General features: G+C 56.2%; 3 protein-coding genes across 3 annotated transcripts; all 3 read right to left on the bottom strand.

Moving 5' to 3' along the window:
* Positions 1-742: 742 nt before the first annotated feature.
* Positions 743-5,716, bottom strand: LOC134036255 (fibronectin type III domain-containing protein 7-like). The gene is made up of 9 exons (XM_062481112.1): positions 5,442-5,716; positions 4,859-5,128; positions 4,470-4,730; positions 3,865-4,128; positions 3,475-3,765; positions 2,373-2,609; positions 1,988-2,044; positions 1,371-1,727; positions 743-1,270 (listed from the first exon to the last, which is right to left on the bottom strand). The coding sequence occupies exons 1-8, from the start codon at positions 5,443-5,445 to the stop codon at positions 1,441-1,443; spliced, it is 1,671 nt and encodes a 556-aa protein (XP_062337096.1). The 5' UTR covers positions 5,446-5,716; the 3' UTR covers positions 743-1,270; positions 1,371-1,440.
* Positions 5,717-5,917: 201 nt separating this feature from the next.
* Positions 5,918-8,165, bottom strand: LOC134036600 (fibronectin type III domain-containing protein 7-like). Its single transcript, XM_062481598.1, has 6 exons — positions 7,906-8,165; positions 7,528-7,791; positions 7,124-7,384; positions 6,753-7,016; positions 6,349-6,609; positions 5,918-6,234 (listed from the first exon to the last, which is right to left on the bottom strand). The coding sequence occupies exons 1-6, from the start codon at positions 8,060-8,062 to the stop codon at positions 5,918-5,920; spliced, it is 1,524 nt and encodes a 507-aa protein (XP_062337582.1). The 5' UTR covers positions 8,063-8,165.
* A 1,242-nt stretch (positions 8,166-9,407) lies between these two features.
* Positions 9,408-14,797, bottom strand: LOC134036599 (fibronectin type III domain-containing protein 7-like). The gene is made up of 14 exons (XM_062481597.1): positions 14,566-14,797; positions 14,162-14,422; positions 13,784-14,047; positions 13,380-13,640; positions 13,002-13,265; positions 12,598-12,858; positions 12,220-12,483; positions 11,816-12,076; positions 11,438-11,701; positions 11,034-11,294; positions 10,656-10,919; positions 10,252-10,512; positions 9,874-10,137; positions 9,408-9,730 (listed from the first exon to the last, which is right to left on the bottom strand). Exons 1-14 carry the CDS (start codon positions 14,795-14,797, stop codon positions 9,408-9,410), a joined length of 3,705 nt encoding a protein of 1,234 aa, XP_062337581.1.
* Positions 14,798-20,024: the final 5,227 nt, after the last annotated feature.

The raw sequence follows: 20,024 nt of genomic DNA, 5'->3' as shown, positions 1-20,024 counted from the left end.
TTGGTGGTGAACACTTTTAGATGTCTTATAGACAAGCCCTATGAGGTGAGGAAACAGACTTGTGTATGGATAAGCTGTCAGATCAGTGCTTCAGACAGGCTGGACACCAGTACTGTACAGAAGGAGGAGCAAATCCCCCCCAGTTATTCTATGGATATACAATGCAGGATGAACCGCAAATCATGAAGCAGTTCTTGATTTAGTTTCTTGGCACTCTTACCCAGGGTGTCTATGCTGGTAGAACACGACGCAGGAAGTCTGTCGTTTGTAAAATACACTTTATTAAAGATTCATCAGACTTGTCAAATACAAAGAAATCATTGGCACATAGATTCATCCCAGTGAAGACAATGGGGTACATTACTCATCTGGAGAGAAGGTGATTTGCTCATTGATGAGAGAAAGTATTTTAAAAATCTTTTAACTGTTGCTGAAAAGACCTTGTAGAAAATATTACAAACGTATAGAAAAACATTTCCAGCTTTTCTTTTCACCATATAAAAATATGTAAGTTAACCCTCGTGCTGCCTTCGGGTCACATGACCCAAAGGTTCATAACGAACCATCGTTGTGTTTACCCAATTTTACCCAATACAAAAACAAATTAAAATAATTTTCTTTTAACCTTTGCAATGTGGGGGGTCTGAGACAGCCTAGCTGTTAAAAGAAAATGCTTCACTTTGTCTTTGTATGCGGTAAATTTGTCGCAATACGACGGTGGGTCACAATGACTGATGGGTCAGAATGACCCGAAGATAACACAAGGGTTAAGAATCCATCGAAGGTAGTTTGTCACAAGAACAAAGGAGACAAAATTCAATCTAAGGAGTTGGAAACTAAATCACATTTCCTGACCCAAAGCTGTAACATTGTGAACAGACCTATCCCTAAAACCATAGCATTCAGTTGAGTCCTCAAAATCTACACAGCTGTCCCTGTAACCTGCCCACACGCTCCACACACACAACACCAGAGAGCTCCGACCAAACTATTCACATTCTAGAAGTAGAATCTGTGTGGTCACATGGGGTTCTAATAACAATCACATTCTAGAAGTAGAATCTCTGTGTGGTCACATGGGGTTCTAATAACAATCACATTCTAGAAGTAGAATCTCTGTGTGGTCACATGGGATTCTAATAACAATCACATTCTAGAAGTAGAATCTCTGTGTGGTCACATGGGGTTCTAATAACAATCACATTCTAGAAGTAGAATCTCTGTGTGGTCACATGGGATTCTAATAACAATCACATTCTAGAAGTAGAATCTGTGTGGTCACATGGGATTCTAATAACAATCACATTCTAGAAGTAGAATCTGTGTGGTCACATGGGGTTCTAATAACAATCACATTCTAGAAGCAGAACCTCCGGGTGGCTGAACGGGGTTCCGTTCCGCTCTTCAGAACAGAGTTCCGTCCAGCTGCTTGGTGTCTCCTCACATGCGGACCCCCGGGCTCAACTCCACACACACCGGCTGTGAGTAGGGCCCCGGAGCAGCCGGGCCCCAGGCCGACACCGACACGCAGTAGGTGGAGGCGGGGCGGAGGTCGGTGAGGATGGAGCTCTCCCCGTACACGGTGAGGACCTGCGGACGCCCCGAGACGCCCTGCTCACGGACCACCAGCGTGTAGGTCTCCGCCCCCGGCACGGATGACCAATCAACGAGCAGTGTCGTGGAGGTTTCCACGGAGACCCTCACCGTGGGGACCAAGCGACCTCCTGCTGTGAACAGAATTAAAATGATGGTATTTTTGTGATGTTTTTAATGAAGAGATGTTTGTTGTTGCACTTTGCCTGGTTAAAATACAGGCCGTTCCTTGGAAGTAACTACTGGAATACTGTTAGAACGGTGCACTTCTGGTCGTTCATTATCTACTGTGATTACAACAGGCACCAATTGAATTAATTAAAAACCATCATCATAGGTAGAGTCAGGAGTGTTTGGCAGTGAGGGAAGGGTTACGGAGGGGTCAGTTACTCACCCATCTGTGGCTCTTCATCCCTCACATCCCTCTTCCTCCTCCTGTCCGCAGACAGCACTGTGGACACACAGCTCGTCATCATGCTGTACTGTGCTGGGGTTGTGCATCGTTTCAATACTGGCAAGTACACACACAACTCACAACCACATACACACATAACCATACACAACCATATACAAAAATCCACACACACACAAATCATCGCTCACACCTGTGTACACACACACCTACACACACACCTACACACACACCTACACACACACCTACACACCTACACGCACACCTACACACACACACCTACACACACACCTACACGCACACCTACACGCACACCTACACGCACACCTACACGCACACCTACACACACCTACAAACAAGAACCGACCTGTGATGTTCTGGGTGGGCGGGCTCTCCCCGGCAGTGTTGCTAGCGGTAACCTCCAGGTCCCCGGGGTTGAGGTCGGTGACAGGGCAGGACAGCAGCGGCGTGCTGCACACACTCAGGCGCACCGCCGCCCTCACATCGTACACGGTGTACATGCTGGCGTACACCGACGCGTTCCACGCAACCAGGGCGGAGGAGTTATCCCCATGGTACGAGACGTATGGAGGAGGACATGGAGCTGGAGAGGAGGAGAGAGGGGGGGGAGGAGAGAGAGAGAGAAGGAGAGGAGAGGGGAGGAGAGAGGGGGAGAAGGAGAGGAGGGGGGAGGAGAGAGGGGGAGGAGAGAAGGAAAGAGGGGGGAGGAGACAAGGAGAGAGGGGGGAGGAGACAAGGAGAGAGGGGGGGAGAAGGGAGAGAAAGGGGGAGGAGAGAGAGGGGGGGGGAGGAGAGAGAGAGGGGGGAGGAGACAAGGGGAGGAGGGGGGAGGAGAGAGAGAGGGGGGAGGAGAGAGAGAAGGGGGGGGAGAGAAGGAAAGCGGGGGGAGGAGACAAGAAGAGAGGGGGGAGGGGGGAGAGAGGGGGAGAAGGAGAGAGGGGGGAGGAGAGAAGGGGAGGAGGGAGGAGACAGGGGGAGAAGGAGAGAGGGGGGAGGAGAGAAGGGAGAGGAGGGGGGAGGAGAGAGAGAGGAGGGGGGAGGACAGAGAGAGGGGGGAGGAGAGAGAGAGGAGGGGGGAGGACAGAGAGAGGGGGGAGGAGAGAGAGAGGAGGGGGGAGGACATAGAGAGGGGGGAGGAGAGAGAGAGGAGGGGGGAGGACAGAGAGAGGGGGGAGGAGACAGAGAGGAGGGGGGAGGACAGAGAGAGGGGGGAGGAGAGAGAGAGAGAGAGAGAGAGAGAGAGAGAGAGAGAGAGAGAGAGAGAGAGAGAGAGAGAGAGAGAGAGAGAGAGAGAGAGAGAGAGAGAGAGAGAGAGAGAGAGAGAGAGGGAAAGGGAAAGATAGGGAATTTATTTGTTTGCCTTTTTCTAGCAAACTTACAGCCACAACTTTCATCTTCAGAGCCTACAACTGCAGGTGTCTACAGACTGCCTTCAGCTAGGTCCGCACCTGTAGTTCCTGTCACCGCCCCAGAGGGGGAGCTGGTCCCGGCAGCGCTCCTACTGGTCACCGTGGCGTTGTAGGCTGAGCCACAGGGCAGGGGCATCTCGAAGTAGGTCGAGCTGCTCCAGTAGGAGGCCAGGTGGAACTGGGAAAGCAGGTCCCCCTGGATAGAGCCCCTCACCTCCAGCAGGTACTCTGTCCCTGGGCAGCTCACCTGGGCCCAGGACGCCCGCAGCACGTGGAGAAGACCCTGCATGGTGGTCATCCACACTTTCAGCTGGTCTGGGGGACAGGGGGCTGGAGGGGGGGGGGGGGGGGTGGAGGTTAGCTTATATACATATTCTGGACGTATGACAAACATGATGCTTTACTGGTTGCTACTGCCTGTGTAGTTACCTGCTCCGTCCAGCAGGGAGGCGCTGAAGGAGGAGTTACAGGTCCCGTCCGACGCCTGCACGGAGAAGTTGTACTCGGCACCGCACTGCAGCCCCACGAAGGAGCAGGAGGAGGTGCCGGCGGCGGCGCAGAACAGCGATGTTCCGTTACCGGGCTGGGCGCGGCCGTAGTACGCCACGGCACCCGGAGCCGCAGCCCACGAGAGCTCCGCTGACTGGTTAGAACACTGGAGAGTAACCGAGAGCGACGAGGGCTGGCAGGGGGCTGGAGGGCGGGAGGAGAGAGGAGGAGGGAGGAGAGGACAGGGGTGATAAAGGGGGGAGAGGTGAGGGGAGCAGGGAGGGGGTGAGGGGAGAGGATGGAGGATAGGGGAGGGGAACAAAGTAGAAGAGGAAAAACCTTTACATTCTACTCACACAGGGTTTCCCGCAGGAAAGTGTGATAGACTAATGCGTTCTGCAGAGAAGGGAGACTTGCGTTTTGGAATGGAAGGGAAAAAACAGGAAAGAGTAACACGGCTATGAAAATAAAACCTGACGTAGTTAAGGCGGCAGGAGTGTGTTGCTTAGGCGGCGTGAGTGCATCTGTAAGTGTGTGTGTCCTACCGGTGTTGAAGCTGATGTTCTGGCTGGGCGTGCTGGAGCAGTTCTGGTGGCTGGCGACCACGGAGACAGCGTAGGTCTGCCCACAGCTCAGATCGGCCAGGCTGCAGTTGGCTGCCGTGGAGTTACACGTCCTGACGTCTCCACCGGCACCGGCAGCCGTTACCCGGTACGCCTCCGCCACGGTGGACGCCGCCCACGACACCAGCGCGCCGCGCAACTCACAGGAAGAGTTGATGACCACATCCTGTGGTGGGCAGGGTTCTGAGGGAGGGAGTTAAGATGGTTACTCTACCGGACTCCTGAGGTCTGAGGTCGAGGGCTACATGTCGGGTCAAAGGAGAAGCCTTCTGTCACACAGGGTTAGGGCTAGATCCAGGGTCCTGTCTCACCCATGCTGATCCTGTAGGGGGCACTCCTCAGCCTGCTACACTTGTCAGACGAGGGTGCCACGATGACGGAGTACTGCAGGCCGCAGTGCGCCTCCTGGAGGACACAGCTGGACGACGAGCTGTTGCAGTACAGGAAGGAGTGGTCGCTGCCCTCCGCCGTGGCTGTGTACACGGGGTTCCTCAGTCCGGCTGACAGGCGCTGCCACTCCACCTGGATAGAGCTGTTGTGGCACTGGGCGAAAGCTGTGATGCTGGAGAGAGAACAAGGAGCTGGAGGAGAGGAGCAGGGTTGGGGTGGAGAAGGAGGGGAGAATAGAAGAGGAGAGAGGAGAAGAGAGAAGAGGAAGAGAGGGAGAGAAGAAAGACAGCAGAAACGGCAAAACGGCATGTTGATGGGAAGGGCAAATACGTTTTTCTGTCTCTGACAAGTCACTGTTCTCCAGTAAGTGCTATCATCAAAACATTCAGCTGTACAAAAGACTAATAGGCATGGTAGTGTCCTTTAAAAAACTAAAAAACAAAACACGTCATTGGTCAGTCACGAGAGCCTGTCGACAGGTTTCCGGGGAGAAGTCGTAGTTACCCATGACGATATCGAAGGTGGCGCTGGGCGGGCCGTCGCAGAGCCCGTTGCTAGCGGTTACGTTGATGGTGTAGTGCTCTCCGCAGACGAGGTCGGGCAGCTCACAGGTGTTGTTGGAGGTGGAGCAGGAGGAGTTGAGCCCCTCCGCCGACACGCCCACCACCGTGTAGCCCTGCACGCCAGGGGAGGGCCTCCACCACACCCACACAGAGTTGGTCACACAGTTCTGGCTGGCGTTGACCCCCTGGGGCTGGCAGGGCACTGCAGGGGGGGAGAGGGGGAGAGGTGTTCAGTCACTAATGCCTCAGTAACTTTTGGAGATGTGTGTTGCCTATGATGTGTGTGTGCATGTGTGCATCTCTTTGTGTGTGTGTGTAAGTCCTCAGGTTCCTGGTCCTGACCTGGAGGGAGGGAGGGAGAGAAATGAAGAAGGAATGGCAAGGAAGAGAACAAAAGAGTTGATTTCCTGTGTCAGCTCATTCCTGGTCCTGACCTGAACCTGGGCTGATGAAGGACATCCTTCTCTCACCTGAGTTGAACGTCGCTGCCTGACTGGGCAAGCTGGAGCAGTTGTTGTTGTCCCCGGCGACCACCTGCACGCTGTAGTTGGCGCCGCAGGTGATGTTGGCGAGGGTGCAGGTGAGGGCGGAGCTTCTCTGACAGGTGGAGTTGCCCTTGCTGCTGTACGCTGACGCAGAGTACCACGTCGCTCCCTGGCTGGCCAACCACGACACTACAGCCTGGTTGTTGGCACAGTCCATCACCACGGAAACGCCCGTAGGAATGCATGGAACTGACAGGAGAAAGGACCAAGTTAGAACTCTAAAGATCCACATTCTACAGTTCTACATTCCAAATTCCAAAACAGGATTAGAAGGGGGGGTGGGGGGTGGGTGAGCGTGGTCACCTGACTGGAGGCTGGCGCCCACGGTGGTGCTGGAGTTGCACTGGGAGTTGGAGGCGGAGACAGACACGGAGTAGAGCAGCCCACATGCCAAGTCGGGAAAGCTGCATTGGCTGGAGGGAGACATGCAGGGATACGATTGGTTGCTGCCTGTCGTCATGGTGGCGGTGTAGTATTCCGCCCCATTGGTGTCCTGCCAGGTTACCGTGGCGATGTTGGACACGCAATCCAGGGAGGCGATGACATTAGTGGGTGAGCATGGTCCTGAGAGAGACAGGGAGGGAGGGAGAGAGAGAGAGAAATGAAGAAGGAATGGCAAGGAAGAGAACAAAAGAGTTGATTTCCTGTGTCAGCTCATTCCTGGTCCTGACCTGAACCTGGGCTGATGAAGGACATCCTTCTCTCACCTGAGTTGAACGTCGCTGCCTGACTGGGCAAGCTGGAGCAGTTGTTGTTGTCCCCGGCGACCACCTGCACGCTGTAGTTGGCGCCGCAGGTGATGTTGGCGAGGGTGCAGGTGAGGGCGGAGCTTCTCTGACAGGTGGAGTTGCCCTTGCTGCTGTACGCTGACGCAGAGTACCACGTCGCTCCCTGGCTGGCCAACCACGACACTACAGCCTGGTTGTTGGCACAGTCCATCACCACGGAAACGCCCGTAGGAATGCATGGAACTGACAGGAGAAAGGACCAAGTTAGAACTCTAAAGATCCACATTCTACAGTTCTACATTCCAAATTCCAAAACAGGATTAGAAGGGGGGGTGGGTGAGCGTGGTCACCTGACTGGAGGCTGGCGCCCACGGTGGTGCTGGAGTTGCACTGGGAGTTGGAGGCGGAGACAGACACGGAGTAGAGCAGCCCACATGCCAAGTCGGGAAAGCTGCATTGGCTGGAGGGAGACATGCAGGGATACGATTGGTTGCTGCCTGTCGTCATGGTGGCGGTGTAGTATTCCGCCCCATTGGTGTCCTGCCAGGTTACCGTGGCGATGTTGGACATGCAATCCAGGGAGGCGATGACATTAGTGGGTGAGCATGGTCCTGAGAGAGACAGGGAGGGAGGGAGAGAGAGAGAGAAATGAAGAAGGAATGGCAAGGAAGAGAACAAAAGAGTTGATTTCCTGTGTCAGCTCATTCCTGGTCCTGACCTGAACCTGGGCTGATGAAGGACATCCTTCTCTCACCTGAGTTGAACGTCGCTGCCTGACTGGGCAAGCTGGAGCAGTTTTTGTTGTCCCCGGCGACCACCTGCACGCTGTAGTTGGCGCCGCAGGTGATGTTGGCGAGGGTGCAGGTGAGGGCGGAGCTTCTCTGACAGGTGGAGTTGCCCTTGCTGCTGTACGCTGACGCAGAGTACCACGTCGCTCCCTGGCTGGACAACCACGACACTACAGCCTGGTTGTTGGCACAGTCCATCACCACGGAAACGCCCGTAGGAATGCATGGAACTGACAGGAGAAAGGACCAAGTTAGAACTCTAAAGATCCACATTCTACAGTTCTACATTCCAAATTCCAAAACAGGATTAGAAGGGGGGGTGGGGGGTGGGTGAGCGTGGTCACCTGACTGGAGGCTGGCGCCCACGGTGGTGCTGGAGTTGCACTGGGAGTTGGAGGCGGAGACAGACACGGAGTAGAGCAGCCCACATGCCAAGTCGGGAAAGCTGCATTGGCTGGAGGGAGACATGCAGGGATACGATTGGTTGCTGCCTGTCGTCATGGTGGCGGTGTAGTATTCCGCCCCATTGGTGTCCTGCCAGGTTACCGTGGCGATGTTGGACACGCAATCCAGGGAGGCGATGACATTAGTGGGTGAGCATGGTCCTGAGAGAGACAGGGAGGGAGGGAGAGAGAGAGAGAAATGAAGAAGGAATGGCAAGGAAGAGAACAAAAGAGTTGATTTCCTGTGTCAGCTCATTCCTGGTCCTGACCTGAACCTGGGCTGATGAAGGACATCCTTCTCTCACCTGAGTTGAACGTCGCTGCCTGACTGGGCAAGCTGGAGCAGTTTTTGTTGTCCCCGGCGACCACCTGCACGCTGTAGTTGGCGCCGCAGGTGATGTTGGCGAGGGTGCAGGTGAGGGCGGAGCTTCTCTGACAGGTGGAGTTGCCCTTGCTGCTGTACGCTGACGCAGAGTACCACGTCGCTCCCTGGCTGGCCAACCACGACACTACAGCCTGGTTGTTGGCACAGTCCATCACCACGGAAACGCCCGTAGGAATGCATGGAACTGACAGGAGAAAGGACCAAGTTAGAACTCTAAAGATCCACATTCTACAGTTCTACATTCCAAATTCCAAAACAGGATTAGAAGGGGGGGTGGGGGGTGGGTGAGCGTGGTCACCTGACTGGAGGCTGGCGCCCACGGTGGTGCTGGAGTTGCACTGGGAGTTGGAGGCGGAGACAGACACGGAGTAGAGCAGCCCACATGCCAAGTCGGGAAAGCTGCATCGACTGGAGGGAGACATGCAGGGATACGATTGGTTGCTGCCTGTCGTCATGGTGGCGGTGTAGTATTCCGCCCCATTGGTGTCCTGCCAGGTTACCGTGGCGATGTTGGACATGCAGTCCAGGGAGGCGATGACATTAGTGGGTGAGCATGGTCCTGAGAGAGACAGGGAGGGAGGGAGAGAGAGAGAGAAATGAAGAAGGAATGGCAAGGAAGAGAACAAAAGAGTTGATTTCCTGTGTCAGCTCATTCCTGGTCCTGACCTGAACCTGGGCTGATGAAGGACATCCTTCTCTCACCTGAGTTGAACGTCGCTGCCTGACTGGGCAAGCTGGAGCAGTTTTTGTTGTCCCCGGCGACCACCTGCACGCTGTAGTTGGCGCCGCAGGTGATGTTGGCGAGGGTGCAGGTGAGGGCGGAGCTTCTCTGACAGGTGGAGTTGCCCTTGCTGCTGTACGCTGACGCAGAGTACCACGTCGCTCCCTGGCTGGCCAACCACGACACTACAGCCTGGTTGTTGGCACAGTCCATCACCACGGAAACGCCCGTAGGAATGCATGGAACTGACAGGAGAAAGGACCAAGTTAGAACTCTAAAGATCCACATTCTACAGTTCTACATTCCAAATTCCAAAACAGGATTAGAAGGGGGGGTGGGGGGTGGGTGAGCGTGGTCACCTGACTGGAGGCTGGCGCCCACGGTGGTGCTGGAGTTGCACTGGGAGTTGGAGGCGGAGACAGACACGGAGTAGAGCAGCCCACATGCCAAGTCGGGAAAGCTGCATCGGCTGGAGGGAGACATGCAGGGATACGATTGGTTGCTGCCTGTCGTCATGGTGGCGGTGTAGTATTCCGCCCCATTGGTGTCCTGCCAGGTTACCGTGGCGATGTTGGACATGCAGTCCAGGGAGGCGATGACATTAGTGGGTGAGCATGGTCCTGAGAGAGACAGGGAGGGAGGGAGAGAGAGAGAGAAATGAAGAAGGAATGGCAAGGAAGAGAACAAAAGAGTTGATTTCCTGTGTCAGCTCATTCCTGGTCCTGACCTGAACCTGGGCTGATGAAGGACATCCTTCTCTCACCTGAGTTGAACGTCGCTGCCTGACTGGGCAAGCTGGAGCAGTTTTTGTTGTCCCCGGCGACCACCTGCACGCTGTAGTTGGCGCCGCAGGTGATGTTGGCGAGGGTGCAGGTGAGGGCGGAGCTTCTCTGACAGGTGGAGTTGCCCTTGCTGCTGTACGCTGACGCAGAGTACCACGTCGCTCCCTGGCTGGCCAACCACGACACTACAGCCTGGTTGTTGGCACAGTCCATCACCACGGAAACGCCCGTAGGAATGCATGGAACTGACAGGAGAAAGGACCAAGTTAGAACTCTAAAGATCCACATTCTACAGTTCTACATTCCAAATTCCAAAACAGGATTAGAAGGGGGGGTGGGGGGTGGGTGAGCGTGGTCACCTGACTGGAGGCTGGCGCCCACGGTGGTGCTGGAGTTGCACTGGGAGTTGGAGGCGGAGACAGACACGGAGTAGAGCAGCCCACATGCCAAGTCGGGAAAGCTGCATCGGCTGGAGGGAGACATGCAGGGATACGATTGGTTGCTGCCTGTCGTCATGGTGGCGGTGTAGTATTCCGCCCCATTGGTGTCCTGCCAGGTTACCGTGGCGATGTTGGACATGCAGTCCAGGGAGGCGATGACATTAGTGGGTGAGCATGGTCCTGAGAGAGACAGGGAGGGAGGGAGAGAGAGAGAGAAATGAAGAAGGAATGGCAAGGAAGAGAACAAAAGAGTTGATTTCCTGTGTCAGCTCATTCCTGGTCCTGACCTGAACCTGGGCTGATGAAGGACATCCTTCTCTCACCTGAGTTGAACGTCGCTGCCTGACTGGGCAAGCTGGAGCAGTTTTTGTTGTCCCCGGCGACCACCTGCACGCTGTAGTTGGCGCCGCAGGTGATGTTGGCGAGGGTGCAGGTGAGGGCGGAGCTTCTCTGACAGGTGGAGTTGCCCTTGCTGCTGTACGCTGACGCAGAGTACCACGTCGCTCCCTGGCTGGCCAACCACGACACTACAGCCTGGTTGTTGGCACAGTCCATCACCACGGAAACGCCCGTAGGAATGCATGGAACTGACAGGAGAAAGGACCAAGTTAGAACTCTAAAGATCCACATTCTACAGTTCTACATTCCAAATTCCAAAACAGGATTAGAAGGGGGGGTGGGGGGTGGGTGAGCGTGGTCACCTGACTGGAGGCTGGCGCCCACGGTGGTGCTGGAGTTGCACTGGGAGTTGGAGGCGGAGACAGACACGGAGTAGAGCAGCCCACATGCCAAGTCGGGAAAGCTGCATTGGCTGGAGGGAGACATGCAGGGATACGATTGGTTGCTGCCTGTCGTCATGGTGGCGGTGTAGTATTCCGCCCCATTGGTGTCCTGCCAGGTTACCGTGGCGATGTTGGACATGCAGTCCAGGGAGGCGATGACATTAGTGGGTGAGCATGGTCCTGAGAGAGACAGGGAGGGAGGGAGAGAGAGAGAGAAATGAAGAAGGAATGGCAAGGAAGAGAACAAAAGAGTTGATTTCCTGTGTCAGCTCATTCCTGGTCCTGACCTGAACCTGGGCTGATGAAGGACATCCTTCTCTCACCTGAGTTGAACGTCGCTGCCTGACTGGGCAAGCTGGAGCAGTTTTTGTTGTCCCCGGCGACCACCTGCACGCTGTAGTTGGCGCCGCAGGTGATGTTGGCGAGGGTGCAGGTGAGGGCGGAGCTTCTCTGACAGGTGGAGTTGCCCTTGCTGCTGTACGCTGACGCAGAGTACCACGTCGCTCCCTGGCTGGCCAACCACGACACTACAGCCTGGTTGTTGGCACAGTCCATCACCACGGAAACGCCCGTAGGAATGCATGGAACTGACAGGAGAAAGGACCAAGTTAGAACTCTAAAGATCCACATTCTACAGTTCTACATTCCAAATTCCAAAACAGGATTAGAAGGGGGGGTGGGGGGTGGGTGAGCGTGGTCACCTGACTGGAGGCTGGCGCCCACGGTGGTGCTGGAGTTGCACTGGGAGTTGGAGGCGGAGACAGACACGGAGTAGAGCAGCCCACATGCCAAGTCGGGAAAGCTGCATCGGCTGGAGGGAGACATGCAGGGATACGATTGGTTGCTGCCTGTCGTCATGGTGGCGGTGTAGTATTCCGCCCCATTGGTGTCCTGCCAGGTTACCGTGGCGATGTTGGACATGCAGTCCAGGGAGGCGATGACATTAGTGGGTGAGCATGGTCCTGAGAGAGACAGGGAGGGAGGGAGAGAGAGAGAGAAATGAAGAAGGAATGGCAAGGAAGAGAACAAAAGAGTTGATTTCCTGTGTCAGCTCATTCCTGGTCCTGACCTGAACCTGGGCTGATGAAGGACATCCTTCTCTCACCTGAGTTGAACGTCGCTGCCTGACTGGGCAAGCTGGAGCAGTTTTTGTTGTCCCCGGCGACCACCTGCACGCTGTAGTTGGCGCCGCAGGTGATGTTGGCGAGGGTGCAGGTGAGGGCGGAGCTTCTCTGACAGGTGGAGTTGCCCTTGCTGCTGTACGCTGACGCAGAGTACCACGTCGCTCCCTGGCTGGCCAACCACGACACTACAGCCTGGTTGTTGGCACAGTCCATCACCACGGAAACGCCCGTAGGAATGCATGGAACTGACAGGAGAAAGGACCAAGTTAGAACTCTAAAGATCCACATTCTACAGTTCTACATTCCAAATTCCAAAACAGGATTAGAAGGGGGGGTGGGGGGTGGGTGAGCGTGGTCACCTGACTGGAGGCTGGCGCCCACGGTGGTGCTGGAGTTGCACTGGGAGTTGGAGGCGGAGACAGACACGGAGTAGAGCAGCCCACATGCCAAGTCGGGAAAGCTGCATCGGCTGGAGGGAGACATGCAGGGATACGATTGGTTGCTGCCTGTCGTCATGGTGGCGGTGTAGTATTCCGCCCCATTGGTGTCCTGCCAGGTTACCGTGGCGATGTTGGACATGCAGTCCAGGGAGGCGATGACATTAGTGGGTGAGCATGGTCCTGAGAGAGACAGGGAGGGAGGGAGAGAGAGAGAGAAATGAAGAAGGAATGGCAAGGAAGAGAACAAAAGAGTTGATTTCCTGTGTCAGCTCATTCCTGGTCCTGACCTGAACCTGGGCTGATGAAGGACATCCTTCTCTCACCTGAGTTGAACGTCGCTGCCTGACTGGGCAAGCTGGAGCAGTTTTTGTTGTCCCCGGCGACCACCTGCACGCTGTAGTTGGCGCCGCAGGTGATGTTGGCGAGGGTGCAGGTGAGGGCGGAGCTTCTCTGACAGGTGGAGTTGCCCTTGCTGCTGTACGCTGACGCAGAGTACCACGTCGCTCCCTGGCTGGCCAACCACGACACTACAGCCTGGTTGTTGGCACAGTCCATCACCACGGAAACGCCCGTAGGAATGCATGGAACTGACAGGAGAAAGGACCAAGTTAGAACTCTAAAGATCCACATTCTACAGTTCTACATTCCAAATTCCAAAACAGGATTAGAAGGGGGGGTGGGGGGTGGGTGAGCGTGGTCACCTGACTGGAGGCTGGCGCCCACGGTGGTGCTGGAGTTGCACTGGGAGTTGGAGGCGGAGACAGACACGGAGTAGAGCAGCCCACATGCCAAGTCGGGAAAGCTGCATCGGCTGGAGGGAGACATGCAGGGATACGATTGGTTGCTGCCTGTCGTCATGGTGGCGGTGTAGTATTCCGCCCCATTGGTGTCCTGCCAGGTTACCGTGGCGATGTTGGACATGCAGTCCAGGGAGGCGATGACATTAGTGGGTGAGCATGGTCCTGAGAGAGACAGGGAGGGAGGGAGAGAGAGAGAGAAATGAAGAAGGAATGGCAAGGAAGAGAACAAAAGAGTTGATTTCCTGTGTCAGCTCATTCCTGGTCCTGACCTGAACCTGGGCTGATGAAGGACATCCTTCTCTCACCTGAGTTGAACGTCGCTGCCTGACTGGGCAAGCTGGAGCAGTTTTTGTTGTCCCCGGCGACCACCTGCACGCTGTAGTTGGCGCCGCAGGTGATGTTGGCGAGGGTGCAGGTGAGGGCGGAGCTTCTCTGACAGGTGGAGTTGCCCTTGCTGCTGTACGCTGACGCAGAGTACCACGTCGCTCCCTGGCTGGCCAACCACGACACTACAGCCTGGTTGTTGGCACAGTCCATCACCACGGAAACGCCCGTAGGAATGCATGGACCTGACAGGAGAAAGGACCAAGTTAGAACTCTAAAGATCCACATTCTACAGTTCTACATTCCAAATTCCAAAACAGGATTAGAAGGGGGGGTGGGGGGTGGGTGAGCGTGGTCACCTGACTGGAGGCTGGCGCCCACGGTGGTGCTGGAGTTGCACTGGGAGTTGGAGGCGGAGACAGACACGGAGTAGAGCAGCCCACATGCCAAGTCGGGAAAGCTGCATTGGCTGGAGGGAGACATGCAGGGATACGATTGGTTGCTGCCTGTCGTCATGGTGGCGGTGTAGTATTCCGCCCCATTGGTGTCCTGCCAGGTTACCGTGGCGATGTTGGACATGCAGTCCAGGGAGGCGATGACATTAGTGGGTGAGCATGGTCCTGAGAGAGACAGGGAGGGAGGGAGAGAGAGAGAGAAATGAAGAAGGAATGGCAAGGAAGAGAACAAAAGAGTTGATTTCCTGTGTCAGCTCATTCCTGGTCCTGACCTGAATCTGGGCTGATGAAGGACATCCTTCTCTCACCTGAGTTGAACGTCGCTGCCTGACTGGGCAAGCTGGAGCAGTTTTTGTTGTCCCCGGCGACCACCTGCACGCTGTAGTTGGCGCCGCAGGTGATGTTGGCGAGGGTGCAGGTGAGGGCGGAGCTTCTCTGACAGGTGGAGTTGCCCTTGCTGCTGTACGCTGACGCAGAGTACCACGTCGCTCCCTGGCTGGCCAACCACGACACTACAGCCTGGTTGTTGGCACAGTCCATCACCACGGAAACGCCCGTAGGAATGCATGGACCTGACAGGAGAAAGGACCAAGTTAGAACTCTAAAGATCCACATTCTATAGTTCTACATTCCAAATTCCAAAACAGGATTAGAAGGGGGGGTGGGGGGTGGGTGAGCGTGGTCACCTGACTGGAGGCTGGCGCCCACAGTGGTGCTGGAGTTGCACTGGGAGTTGGAGGCGGAGACAGACACGGAGTAGAGCAGCCCACATGCCAAGTCGGGAAAGCTGCATTGGCTGGAGGGAGACATGCAGGGATACGATTGGTTGCTGCTGCCTGTCGTCATGGTGGCGGTGTAGTATTCCGCCCCATTGGTGTCCTGCCAGGTTACCATGGCGATGTTGGACACGCAGTCCAGGGAGGCGATGACATTAGTGGGTGAGCATGGTCCTGAGAGAGAGAGGGAGGGAGGGAGGGAGGGAGAGAAATGAAGAAGGAATGGCAAGGAAGAGAACAAAAGAGTTGATTTCCTGTGTCAGCTCATTCCTGGTCCTGACCTGAACCTGGGCTGATGGACATCCTTCTCTCACCTGAGTTGAACGTCGCTGCCTGACTGGGCAAGCTGGAGCAGTTTTTGTTGTCCCCGGCGACCACCTGCACGCTGTAGTTGGCGCCGCAGGTGATGTTGGCGAGGGTGCAGGTGAGGGCGGGGCTGCTCTGACAGGTGGAGTTGCCCTTGCTGCTGTACGCTGACGCAGAGTACCACGTCGCTCCCTGGCTGGCCAACCACGACACTACAGCCTGGTTGTTGGCACAGTCCATCACCACGGAAACGCCCGTAGGAATGCATGGAACTGACAGGAGAAAGGACCAAGTTAGAACTGCAAGTTCTAAAGATCCACATTCTACAGTTCTACATTCCAAATTCCACAGGATTAGAGGGGGGGGGGGGTGGGTGAGCATGGTCACCTGACCAAAGTTTACAAAGTTCAGGAAATATTGCAATTTTTAATAGGGAAAAGTAAGATGTTTTTGTAAACATCTGTGTTGCCATGGCGTCCACCTGTGTTCATCTCCAGGGGAGGGCTCAGGGTGCTGTTGCAGGCGGCGTCGCCGGCGGCAACACGGAAGGCGTATTTCTCTCCGCACTGCAGGCCAGTGTAGGAGAGGGTGGTGGCGCCGGTGGACTGCTGCGTGGTGCTGCTGGCGTCCCCTAGCTTCTGGGAGGTCAGGGTGTACCTGGCACCAGGTGTGGGGCTGGAGGCCCACGAGAGAGACAGGCCGCTGGTGGAACAGTCCACCACACCAGACAGGTTGGTAGGAGGACACAGGGCTGGGGGAGGGAGGGGGAGAGAGAGAGAGAGAGAGAGAGAGAGAGAGAGAGAGAGAGAGAGAGAGAGAGAGAGAGAGAGAGAGAGAGAGAGGGGATGGGGAGGGAGAAAGAGAGAGAGGGGGGGAGGGAGGGAGAGAGAGGGGAGGGAGAGAGAGAGGGGGGGAGGGAGAGAGAGGGGGGGGGGAGTGAGTAAGGAGAGCAAGGTTGATAATGATCCTCTCTTACAGAGTCTTTCATCACAAAGACAGACAGGCAGGCAGACAGATGGACAGAGACAGACAGCCAGACAGAGAGATAGGCAGCTATCACTTGTCCTCTCACCTGTTTTCAGCGACACGGCGGGGCTGGGGTCACTGTGGCAACCCCTGCTGAGCACCACCACGGTAACGCTGTAGTTCTGTCCGCAGTGCAGGGTGGTGAAGGAGCAGGAGGAGGAGGAGTTGGAGGAGCAGTTCAGGGAGGCGCCGCCGGCGTCGGTGGCTGTGGCCAGGTACGCGTCCGCCCCGGAGAACGCGGTCCAGGAGACCGTGCCAACGCTGCCCTCGCACGCCAGGGACACGGCTACGCTGCTGGGGGGACAGGGACCTGCGGGGGGGAGGAGGAGAGGGGAGGGGGGAGGAGAGGGGAGGGGGGGGAGAGGAGAGGGGAGGGAGGAGGAGAGGGGAGGGGGGAGGAGAGGGGAGGGAGGAGGAGAGGGGAGGGGGGGAGGAGAGGGGAGGGGGGGAGAGGAGAGGGGAGGGAGGAGAAGGATATAGTATAATACAGCTCAGTATATTATAGCGTAGCACAGCAGGCTGTGTACCTGTGTTGAGGAGAACACACGTGACCCTCACACCTGTGACCCTCACACCTGTGACCCTAACACCTGTGACCCTCACACACCTGTGACCCTAACACCTGTGACCCTCACACCTGTGACCCTCACACACCTTTGACACTCACACCTGTGACCCTCACACCTGTGAGCCTCACACACCCATGACCCTCACACACCTGTGACCCTCACACCTGTGACCCTCACACCTGTGACCCTCACACACCTGTGACCCTCACACCTGTGCAGCTGCTCACCCGTGACCCTCACACCCGTGACCCTCACACCCGTGACCCTCACACACCTGTGACCCTCACACCTGTGACCCTCACACACCTGTGACCCTCACACACCTGTGACCATAACACCTGTGACCCTCACACCTGTGCAGCTGCTCACCTGTGGTCACGGTCGTCGTGGCGCTGGCGGAGCTGTTGCAGCCGCCGCGGGATGCCACGACGGAGATGTTGTACGTCTGACCGCACTGCAGGCCGGCCAGAGCGCACGCCGTTCCCCCGGAGCTGCAGGCGGCCGCAATACCATCCCCAGCCCTGGCGGTGGCGCTGTAGCTGAGCGGCTCGGCCGCAGCGCCCCAGCTGACCAGCAGAGAGTTGTTACCACAGGAGAGGGTGGTGGACACGTTGACCGGGGCGCAGGGGGCTGGAGCGCGGGAGGGGGAGAATAATTTTTTTTTAATAAAAAATTAATGTGAGATTTGACACACAGGGAGGATGTACAGAAGAGGGGAAAATGCTACATTTTCAGTCCCTTGCAGAAGTCAAGAACCCAAGATTTTTTTACATTGTCCTCTATTTGAGCGGCAGTATCAAAGTGCAATTTAGAAGAAAACAATTATTTATCAATTATTTCACCATTTCATCGTTTTGCCCAAGACTTTTGCACCGAACTATATACTTCCTCAATTTCCTCAATATATTTGTATATACACGATATGGAGACAGCCCAGGCAGTGAGTAAACCTCAGCAGAACCCTGACTAAAAGCTGCAGTACCTGAGTCCTGCCTGAGGGGGGCGCTGGGAAGGCTGGCACAGGAGCCGTTGGAGGCGGTCACGCTGAGGTTGTAGGAGCGTCCGCAGACCAGGCCGTTGAGCAGGCAGGAGGGGGTGGAGGAGCTGCAGGGGAGCAGGGCCCCGTCCGGCCCCAGGACGGTCCCAGAGTAGGACACCGCGTTGGGGCTGGGAGACCAGGAGAGCAGGGCGGAGCCGTTGGAGCAGTCCAGCTGGCTGGAGAGGTTGGCTGGAGGGCAGGGCACTGCGGGGGGAGGACAAATACACACGTTTCTATTTTCGGACGAGATCGCACACACCGTTTCCGCGGTAACGGGTCTGCGTCGTCGCAGAGGAGAGGGGAGGGGGGCAGAGAGGGGAGGAGAGGGATGAGAGGAGAGGAGAGGAGAGAGGAGGGGAGCAGAGAGGGGAGGGGAGGGAGGGAGGGAGGGAGGGAGGGGGAGGGAGGGGATGAGAGGAGAGGAGAGGGGAGGGGAGCAGAGAGGGGAGGGGAGCAGAGAGGGGGGAGGGGAGGGGAGGGGAGGAGAGGGGAGCAGAGAGGGGAGGGGGATGAGATAAGAGAAGGATGGAGGGAAAGAGGAGCATCCTTCATTAGTTGATTTATGAATAACACAAATCATATCAATAACATTACACACACACCTGACTCCATGCTGATGGGCGCGGAGGAGGCGGGGCAGCGGCCGTTGTCGTAGGTGACGATGACGGAGTAGGTGAGACTGCAGCTCAGCGCGGGGACGACACAGCTGCCATTGCTGCTGCTGTTGCTGCTGCCATTGGTGCTGCAGTTGAGGGTGGGGGCCCCCGCGGAGGACAGGGGACACCACGTAGGAGCCCCACGCCTGCTGGCTCTGCCACTCCACCCGGACGTTGTTGGCTGCACAGTCCTGAACGCCTCGACGTGGTCGGGGGGGCAGGGGGCTGAGAGGAGAGGAGGTGATGGGAGAGGAGGGCAGGGATGTTAAACCTCTGACATGAACAAGCATGCCGCTCCGTGCATCTGGACGACCTACCCATCTCCAAGGTGACCAACCCATCTCCAAGGTGACCTACCCATCTCCAAGGTGACCTACCCATCTCCAAGGTGAACCTACCCATCTCCAAGGTGACCTACCCATCTCCAAGGTGACCTACCCATCTCCAAGGTGACCTACCCATCTCAAAGGTGACCTACCCATCTCCAAGGTGACCTACCCATCTCCAAGGTGACCTACCCATCTCAAAGGTGACCTACCCATCTCCAAGGTGACCTACCCCATCTCCAAGGTGACCTACCCATCTCCAAGGTGAACCTACCCATCTCCAAGGTGAACCTACCCATCTCCAAGGTGACCTACCCATCTCCAAGGTGACCTACCCATCTCCAAGGTGACCTACCCATCTCCAAGGTGACCTACCCATCTCAAAGGTGACCAGGTTGCTCTGGGAGCTGTTGCACTTGAGGTTGCTGCCGATCACGTAGGCGGAGTAGGTCTGGCCGCAGCGCAGGCCCTCCACGTCGCAGCGGCTGTCCATGCTCACACAGCTCTGTGACACGCCGTCGGCGTCCGTCGCCACGACGATGTAGAAGACCACGCCCTGGCTGGTGGTCCAGTTGAGGGTGGCGACGTCCGCTCTGCAGTCCGAGACAGCCGACACATTGGTGGGGGGCAGGGCACTGGAGGGGGGGGAGGAGGAGGAGGGGGAGGGGGAGGGGGGGGGTGATATTGTTGATGATTATAAAAGGTTTCGCTGTTTTGATTAGTTATTTATGTGACATTATTCAATATACATACTATACTTATTCTATATATAATTCATCATTACTATTGCACTGCACGTCCTTGGGTCCTGACCAATACACAATGCCCAGTTCTGGAGATAATCTTTCTTCTTATATTTCTTTACACATTCCTTATTATGTCTAATACCCCATCTCCCTCTCTCTCTCCCCCTCCACCCTCACCTCCCCCTCCTCACCAGTCTCTGCACCTGCCCCAGGACCCTGTCGCTGGGGCAGGTGTCGCCGTTTCTTGCGGTGACCCACACGCTGAGTACCTCCCCGCACGACACGCCCGTCATGGTGCAGTTGTTTGGTGGTCGAGTTGCAGT

The sequence above is a fragment of the Osmerus eperlanus genome, chromosome 16 (assembly GCF_963692335.1).
Source record: "Osmerus eperlanus chromosome 16, fOsmEpe2.1, whole genome shotgun sequence".
NCBI lineage: Eukaryota > Metazoa > Chordata > Actinopteri > Osmeriformes > Osmeridae > Osmerus > Osmerus eperlanus.
Note: the sequence above shows the minus strand (reverse complement) of the source record. Positions and strands in the feature narration are given on the sequence as shown.